Source organism: Micropterus dolomieu, linkage group LG05 (genome assembly GCF_021292245.1).
Source record: "Micropterus dolomieu isolate WLL.071019.BEF.003 ecotype Adirondacks linkage group LG05, ASM2129224v1, whole genome shotgun sequence".
Taxonomy (NCBI): Eukaryota; Metazoa; Chordata; class Actinopteri; order Centrarchiformes; family Centrarchidae; genus Micropterus; species Micropterus dolomieu.
Genome location: NC_060154.1, coordinates 32,255,199 through 32,265,048, shown reverse-complemented (window position 1 = coordinate 32,265,048; position 9,850 = coordinate 32,255,199). Strand labels below are relative to the sequence as shown.

At 39.2% G+C, this 9,850-nt stretch overlaps 1 protein-coding gene across 1 annotated transcript in view; it reads right to left on the bottom strand.

Annotated features, from left to right (window-relative positions):
- ptprfa (protein tyrosine phosphatase receptor type Fa) overlaps positions 1 to 9,850 on the bottom strand; it is a 223,700-nt gene that overhangs the window by 56,082 nt on the left and 157,768 nt on the right. Inside the window, exon 10 of the mRNA XM_046050075.1 lies at positions 3,675 to 3,686. Within this exon, the coding sequence (XP_045906031.1) occupies positions 3,675 to 3,686 (12 nt within the window). The remainder of the gene's footprint in view (positions 1 to 3,674; positions 3,687 to 9,850) is intronic.

The following is a 9,850-nucleotide window of genomic DNA, read 5'->3' as shown; positions in this document are numbered from 1 at the left end:
GAAAGAAGAAGTGGCATGAATAGAGAAGGTAACTATGTGCCCAAGGCCAAATCAGTGACAATTTGAAAATGAAATCTTATTTAATTCTTTACATTTTCTTTTTTTCTTACCAAGAGCAAAAGTAACTTGTGTGTTTTTAGGTCTAAATGGAGATTCCATCAGGTTATTGAAAGGCTCAGGGCCATCTATTTCTGCAGTATGGTAGTACACTATAATATACTAATAAATCAGATTTATTTTTAAACCGTTACTGTGAATAATTTCTAGACATTTGATAGTTGCTTTCCATACATTTGACAGTTGACATACTGTGCGTCATGAGTAAATGCTGTGTGCTCTAAATGCTGCTGAAGTGAGAGGTGATTCCCTGTTTGGTAAGTACATGTCCCTCGTCTGAGTTATGGAAGTGAGGACCCATGGTGAATGTCGCTGAATGTTTGAGATTTAAACTTAAATTAAGTAGTGATAAGGAGCAGATTTGACAGAGTTGTAACTCTGAGAAAAGGTTAAGGTGGTATTACATTTGTGGTAAAATGGGGCTGGTGGGGGTAAATGTTACACTGCATTATATACAAATGTACAGCCGCATTTCTACCAAAAGTACAATTTTCAATTCAAAGTAAATTTTCAAAGAACTAAAAGGTTCCTTCAGCCCTTTGTTGTGTGTGTTTCCACTGTGGGCTAAAGATCTGGAAAAATAAGGCCAATTACTCCACTGTTCTTACTCTGACGTATGAAATGTACGCCATACAAAGCGGCGGACAGGCAACGTTATTTATGCAACAGTAACCATGGAGGACATTCAAGTTGTGCTGCTGTTGTTCGTGATATGTTATGGGAATTTTGGTCAGAGTCAATGGTGGAAAAGAGACAAGCAATAGTAGCAAAGCAGATTCAAAATGCCTGATGTGGTAGACCCAGTTCATACTACACGATTTTAAAATCGTGTAGTGTGTCAGGCCGTAATCAGGGGTAAATCAGCGATCGATCGGTGACCGCCAGTCGCTATGTGTGAACTACTCAACGCATCAAAAAGGCTCTTTTTACTCACCTCCAACTCTCTCTGTAGCTCATTTTCAAAAAATTTTAATTTGGCAATTGTTTGAAGGTTCAGGCTTTATAGGGCTAGTACATTCATTTCTGATACACTTATTGAATACTGTCAACTCTTTAAAAGCTGTGACGTAGTACCTTGTACCTTTTAATGGGAGTTATGTCAGAGGTAACACGTGTTTTGGCAATGAAGCCGGAAAAAACAGATAAAAAACAAAAGTGTAGCGAAGTTTGAAGGAACTAAAAAAACGAAAAAAAGCACAACCAGTTGTTTTTACATTTCTGTTTGTGTACAGATTAGACAAACAAGATACAACATGTTAATTAGTGAGCTTCAGGTTGTGGTCACATCTACTTTTGTTTAGTTTGGTTTAACCAAACCCTCTAGCTTTTATCCTCTTGGTGCTGTTTTTTAGGATTGGTGTGAACGCTGGACAGAAACTCTGGTGCGGACCATAGTCCGCCTCAAAGAGGTGGCCTCAGACCACTGTCAAGTCAGTATTATTACTGTACTTTTTAATGTTATATTGTTGTTACTTATAATATTTAATGTTTATCAAAATACGTTACTCATTTCACCAAGTACGTTTTCACTGTTTGCTAATTTGCCTTGGTGTTTGGTACATACAACAAACACATTACAAGGAAATCAAAAGAAAGCCAAACTACTGCAGCAGTCAAGAACAGAAGGTGGCGGCAAACCTGTCAAACGGTAACGCGAGCTCGGGGAGGACAGAAACCTCCTGTGAAGAGGAGGCTAATACTCGCTTGATCTTGATTTACAGTATGAAAATAGAAATCTATAAATGTCTCTATAGTCTGCTGAAGTGCGATGCAGACCAACACCAAAATGAACTTGACGGTGCTCCATGATGTATAATATCCAGGTCAAAATTTGGAGGGGTTTGTGGTCTTTTTACCCGCTGACTGAATGACTAATAACACTATGTAAAACCAGAGTGATTTCCTATTTGCTTATGCCTTAAAAGTATAGAAAAGGCTATTAATTCCCACAAACTTTCCTTTTGTGACCAGGACAGTGATATTTTGAAATGTACCCAATGAGATGGGCAAATTTGTGTCTTTTTGTTCAATAAAGCTGAGTTTTTGGCTTTGTGAAGGCAAACCAGACCAACTGGGAAATTGAAACAAGGTATAAACCTTGCGTTAAAAATGGGCGAGGATAACTAGGAGTTAATTTAAGCCTGAAACTGAGAGGGTTGAGTTGCTATATATATGTGTATATATACACATATATTTACAGAACAGCCTCAGAATTGAGCTTCAGAGCCATGCTTTGATTACAATAAGAACATGTTTTTTTTATATATAAAAATTGCTATATTTACACATACAGATATTGACACATTTTAGTCTGATGATAAAAAGTATATTATTTGTACCGGATACTCGTTTCAGCTGAGTACTCGCTTAACCCTGATTCCCACCTACAGTATTTTTGAAAATGGAGTTTTTGCTGTTTAACACAGTGTCATATTATCTTTGACATTGCTTGACAAAAGCACATTTTGAAGTGAAAGCATAAATTTAAAACATTGGTATTTACAAGGCAGAAAATATTAATATGAAGCAAAATCACATCTGTGATGTGAATTTAGCAGGAGAATGTGACAAAATTGCATTGTATGTGGGCAAGTTATTTTATAAAAGCAGAATTTAACAAAGCCACTGCGCATGGATACAATAAATCAATATGTAAGTATACGGGTACAGGCTTAATATACATATTCGGGGCGGCTGTGGCTAGATACTGAACCCCGATTTGCCCCTGGCGGCTGTTCCGCCAGTGTATGAATTTGTGTTGTGAATGAATGTTAGTTTCCGTTTGAGCACTTAGGCTCAGTGTGTGAATGTGTATGACTGGTGAATGCAGATGTAGTGTAAAAGCGCTTTGAGTGGTCGAAAAGACTAGAAAGGCGCTATACAAAAAAAGACTAGAAAGGCGCTATACAAATACGGAGCATTTACATATACAGAAATGTGTAACCTCTGTAACCATATGTTAATTGGGATGGAAATTGTATTACATATTTAGGGATCAGAATACCACTCTCTACTACTATACTCTGAAATAAAAAAACTAAAATTGGAAGACGTTTCAAAAAAGGAAAAATTATAAGAAAGCATCTGTACTGAGACAATTGCTCCACACTTTCTGGTGAGCACATGCTTGAAAAAGGCAGTATTTTATTACCCCAGATAAATATGCTAAGTATGCTGTGTCTGCATCTTCAAGTGGTGGGGGTAATGTGGAGAAATCCATTCAAATATCACCCACATATTTTAGTCATGTGAAATGTTAAAATCATATTGGCGTGGTGTGAAAAGAGAATTCAGAATGTATTATGAAAAATTCTATGATATTGTTAGGGGTCCAAGCAGCAAAGCTCACTGCTGGAGTCCTATTGCTTTTGTTCAGGCAGGTAACACAGACAGTGGAGTGAAAAGGGTGTGGTGATGTCAGTCATTAGCGTGAAGCATGAAGGGTTCAGTGGTAAAGAAAGCATTGAGGGAGGATTATTCTGAGAGTAAGCTAAGTGGGATTTGTGAGTGGGGGGGGATTGGGTTGAAGTGGTGTAAAAATGGACAGAGGCACTAACCTTTCTTGTTTGCTGCATCCACAGAAAGCAGGCAGACAGAAAACAAAGGAGCAGAGAAAGAAAGGATTCATTTACATGTTGTCAGCAGCGTGGATGCCACACACTGTCACAGCGAACAGGAAGTGACCCTGACAGAGCTCATTAGAGCACCTTACTTACTACACCTACTCCTCCCTGTGGTCTTATTTGATCCACAGCCAGCTGAACAGCTTCTCCTTCCAGCTGAGAATTTTAGCTTACACCAGTCTTCTTTTATTACTTTTAATAGTCAGTTTGATACACACTACACAGTATGGGTGTGTAAGTAGATAAGACGGATGCTTTTGGTGTGGGAAACCCGGGTTCAATTCCCACTGTGAAATCCACCAATCTGGCTCTGAGCAAGACATTTAACCCCTTCAGAGGCGTGCGACCTCTGACATGTATAGCAATTGTAAGTCACTTTGGATAAAAGCGTCAGCTAAATGACAAATTATTATTATACCATCAAATAAATTGTAGTGCAGTTCCCATGAACAAATACGGCAAAGTTATTAATTTATTTATACATTTACATTGTTTTAGACAAACACAGTGACCTGGAATAAACCTGGCTTCATGACTGTGGTCCTGACCTGAGTCAGAGATGAGCTTTGCACTCAGAGATTTAAGTAATGTGAAACCGTTTTATTGATTTCTGTTCCTCTGCCTGTCCTCATATCAACATATTGGCAGCTTTATTCAGAGCAGCTCTGAATGCTCCTAAAAATCCTGAAGAGTCTAAACTACTTTTTTTTTCTTCTTTCTTTTTCTTCAACCCTTCATTTGTGTTTATGGAAGCAGAGTGAGCTTGGGACAGGACTCCTATTACTTTTCCACAAAACATGAAAAAGATTTAGCAAAATACACACAGAAACAGGAAGACATTGAGAGCTCCTACATTGTACAAGTCCTTAAACCTAAACGACTAAATAGGTCTGTTGCAAAACAACAATAACAATAAATGTCTGTTGGAAAGTACAACACACGACTGTTCCCCAAAACGACGTGTATGAGCACTGTCAAGTATCTGTCCAATGACAGGCATACCAGACCTTATGTAAGTCACATGTTTCAAATGTGGTAAACATTGTGAAATGTTCGTAGCTTGGTTAGGCTTAGGCAACAAAACCACTTGGTTAGGTTTAGAAAAAGTCTGGGTTTGGGTTCAAATAAGTACATTACATAAGTCACGTACAAAACATTATTTAACTTAACTTTAAATATGTCAGCTTTGACTTTCTGTCAGAGGACGGGCTGTGCACTTTACACACTATTTTAACGCAAACAGATCATATTTGGTGGGAAATCTACTGGATTACCACTGGAAGTTAAAATAAATGGTGTCTATTGCTTTATATATTCAAATTAAGCAGGGCAGGGGAGAAGGGAAAATAAGAAATATGGTTCGTAAGAAGTTAGTAGTTATACTAATAAGTTCTTCACAAAGGGAGCAAAAAAAAAAAACAAAACACACAAGACATAAAACGGTCTGTTTTTAAAAGAAAACAGAAAAAACAAAAACTTTTAAAGGAAGTAAAAGACAGTTAAACCTCAAGTAAAATTAGGAAAGTATGTTTTAAGAATGGACAAAGGAGTTTGCTGACTCAGCAGACTTGATTTCCTCAGCGCCCTGACTACAACTGCACTGTCCCCTTTTGTTTTCAGCCAGGACTCTGGAACAGCCAAGAGACCTATGCCTGAGGATGTCAGAGTACGTGCTGGTGGGTACTGGACTAATAGTCAGATATATAGCAGGGTGAGAGTATATGAAGAGCCTTAAAAGTTTCCAGTAAAATTTTTATTTTATTATTTTTTAAAATTTTTGTATATTGAAACATACAGAAGCTAAAACATGTGAACATGTTTCTTTGTTCTGTTTCTGTAGCATGGACTCAATGAGTTCTAGACAGTCTGGAATCAATCAATAGATTTTTCAAGTGAGTAAAAAGGCTGTTAATCCAGCTGTGATGAGATGAAGGCGTGTAAAATGGACTTGGTGTCTTTAAAAGTTATTTTTGATATATTTCTAAGATGGTAAAAACACAATTGCACAAGTGTTGTTGTGCGCTGCTTAGAAATTAAATAACTGTCAGGCTTGGCTTAAATACCAGGCTTGACATGATCCACTAGGGAACCAGCACATGCCAAAATTTGCTTTGCCATGTGCTGGGTCCCAATGACAAGGAGCTCTGTTTTGTCTGAGTTCAGCTGGAGGACATTTTGACATTCAGTTTTTGATGGGTCCTTGGATCTGACAGGGAGGTACACCTGTGTATCATCGGCATAAAAGAGCCAAAGGGGAAGCATGTATAAAGAAAATAACAGGTCCCAAAACAGACACACCATACTTATTGGAGAGTATTAATAATTTTCATAGTATTTATTTCCATAACACACCCAATACACACACACATACACACATACATATATACACACGTGCAGCGGCCCATCTTTGGGGGCCATCTTCCTGATGTACACCTGGATCTTTGTCGTTTCATCCTGGACAGTGGTCTTGACACTCACTAGCCCTCGGCCTCCCTCGCTGCGCTTGGTGTACAGTCTCAGGGTACTGGATTTGGGGTGAAACCCTCCATGCATTGTGAGGAGCCAATTTGTTTGTTGTTTGTTCTATGTCCATCCATGAGTAGTCCAGGGGGTTTTGATTGGTCCATTTTGAGATATATTGTAGTCTATTGGACAAGAAGTAATGGGAAAATTTGGCAGTTCCAAACCACCACAATCTTTTGCTTATTTGCCGAGTTTTTAAACTGATTCGTGGGGGTTTACTTTTCCACAAAAAATTTAGAGGAGCAACTTAAACCAGACAGCAGAAGGTTGGGTGGGTAACATCTCTCTGCAGAATGCTAAAATTTGCTGGCAAATATTTTTTCCATTATGAGTCATACCATTTAATAACACATTCAGTGACCTCCAAAATGCATTGTCACAAAGCTTAATACATTATGGGATCAGTTCCTTTGTCCCCACTATGTCATTTTTTTTTTTCAAACAGAGTTTTATTGTCTATTGATACCAAGACCGTAGTCAATGGCAAACCTTAACCTTGTTTAACCTATTTTATATTCCTTGTGATGGACTACCCAACTCAAGCAAGTTTCAAGCCCTGAAAGTTGAAATAGTGTACTTAAACAAATGGAAGCGACTGGCTGCTTTGAAGGAAAGGAAACACATTCAGCAATCTACAACGGTATTATGTTTAGGAACATGTGGGGCAGTAATGTAATAAATATTTGATTTATAAGAATAAAAGATAAAACATCAACTTGAGTTGTAGATGCCTTCCTCATAGATCCACTAGTACTAATATTACTGTACAAATTCAGACACATCAAGAGAGAACAAGAGAAAAAGGAAGAATGAGAATAAGAGTGTTTAGCAGCATAGTAGCCATATGGAAGCCCCGTCAGCAGCTCCAGATGTTTGACTCCAGCACAGGAAGCCAACTGTTAGTTTGGAAGAGCAGGGCTGCAGGGCAACTCACAGCGCCTTTCTCCCATATGCCATGGAGGACCTTTACCTTCAGGCTGGCTCACCCAAGACGGATGTCTGTCTCTACTCTAAAATACTCAATTCCGACCATTTCTTGGTGCCTGATTTCTTAAAATGTTCTTGGCTGTGCTAAAATGATCACGCAGCTAGACGATATGAGGAGGAACACAGTGAACATGCACTGCCTTCAAGGTACACTGAAACGATTCCTGTCTTTTATAAAATATGACACAAAAGGAATATGTGTATCCTTAAACTACTGTTTAATGGTATTTCACAATGAGTGGGTGAGTGCAAACATGTTTACAGCTGATTGATGTGTATTATTAACCCACTAACAGAACTTAAAGGGATGCGATTCTGCAGAGAGTTTGTTGATAAACAAACTCATGAATGCGCATTGCCATGGTAACCAGTCCTATTCTGCTGAAATATAGCTCAATCCACAGCGTCTGCTGTCCGAGAGCATGTTTTAGCAGTACTGTAGAAGGTGTGACAACAAGACTGTCAATATTTAAATATGTATTGAAGCAAAATACTTTTCTAAGCCTAAATCTAAGACACGGAGTCTAGTTTCTTTATCGGTAGGATTATCGATCGGAACTTCAATAGTTACAATTAGTGAACAAACATCATGAAACAAACAGCATGTAAGCACACAAACGCAGCATCCAAAACACAACAGAGTAAAAAAACTAGCAAGTTATTTGAAGCAGTTTGTACAAAAATACAGTTCATTGTGAAGCACAGGGGTGACTGTTTATCTCCAGGGCTGAAGTCGATGCTAACTTTGGGGCTAACCATGGGCATAAATCTCAGCTAACAGTAGGGGGGGGGGTCAATAAACATTTTTGAGGGGGACACAAATAATACAGCCAAAATTGTACTTGTATAGGATATGTGTACACAGAGAGAAGTCTTACTATTATTTTTCTGGCCAACAACACAAAGTAATAGTTGTTTAAGTGTGATTTAAGTTCATTGGTTCACCACACAGCCATATTATCCAAAATAACTTGCGTCCTCTAGGCTCTTCTGGGATAGAGGATATCTCTTACATACCTATATTAGATATTTAAGGGCAGCAGGCTAACTGATCTGCCACTTAACATCATAATGCGCAAAACCCAACACAATGGTAGATCTATGGCATTAGCCTAATATCGGTTCACATACAGGATTATCGCTGGAGTAAGAGATGCACAGATTACAGTTTTCCTGGCTGATTCCAGTTACTGATTTTTCTAATTGTCTGACCTGCCGATTCTAATTTTGGCCGATTCCGATTTTATTTCTTTCTAAGATCTATAACTGACAACATACACAAACATTTTTGTAACTATTTATTGGAAAATCTATTTTTATTAGGATCCCCATGAGCAGCCTGTTTATAACGTCCAATGTCACCGGCAGAAAATTGGATATTTGACGCTGCTCGGCCCTGGTCACTGGTCGGAGCCGAGTACGCAAAAATAAACGGCCTATTTCAGTCCCCAGCTGATCAATCTGCGCATCTCTAGCTGTAGAAGATGAGTTAAATGTAAATGCTCCGTATATGTATAGTGCCTTTCTAGTCTTTTTGACCACTCATAGTGCTTTTACACTACATCTGCATTCACCGGTCACACACATTCATACACTGGCAGAACAGCCACCAGGGGCAATTCGGGGTTCAGTATCTTGCCCAGGGACACTTTAACACCGAACATTGAACCGCCGACCTTCGGATTAATGGCCAACCCGCTCTACCTCCTGAGCCACAGCCGCCACAAAAAGCCGTTAAACAAGCTACCAAATAAGCTAGGTAATGTTATAATAAGAGAGTGGGCTCATGGAAAAATAATAGCTTATCGTAACTTTTTTGTCATGATTACTTTATTAATGACAAAGAATCAGTTCATCCAATGTTTAAAGTGCATAAAACAGCTCTGCCAGCCTACTTAACATTACCGGAGTTCCACAGCTACTGAAGGATTGAACTGATTTTCTGCCACCGGACTCCTGTGAGAGAGAAAGCAGGCAGTAGACCAAACCACTGTGAGGCAAGAGAGGGGGGACTCAAAATGTTTCTAAACTTACAATGCACTTTTATTGCCCTGTTTGCGTTTGTATTGTTACTGTCATTGTTACTATTTACACAATTATTCTAAGTATATATCATTATATTATTTTATGGGTTTTAAGGGGGGGACACCCCTCAGATAGGGGGGGACCTGACCCCCCGTCCCCTGGTCATGGCTGTCGCTGTCACCCTTGTGTTTCTCCTTTTCCCTGTCTCACCTCTACCAAGTTGGCTGTGTCCCTGGGGAATGAAGACCCGCCTACTTCCTGGTTTCTGGGGTGCTGACATCTGTCCCGCCCATTGGTTCCCTCTGGTTCCATTCAACCAATGGCTCGTCACCCCGTTAATTACCTCCGGCTCATAAGGAGAGTCCACCTATTGCTCCAGGCAGCTTGTCACCGCCTGTTGACTTGTGTGCCGCTGGTATTGACTGCATAGCCTGTCTGTTAGTTGTACTTTGTGTTTAGTGGAACTATCCACCTTCCTTGCCTATTAGCTGTACATTGTGTTTAGGGAAACATTTGCATACCTTTGTATGTTAGCTCCACATTGGGTGCAGTGGAGAAATTCACTTGTTGTTTTG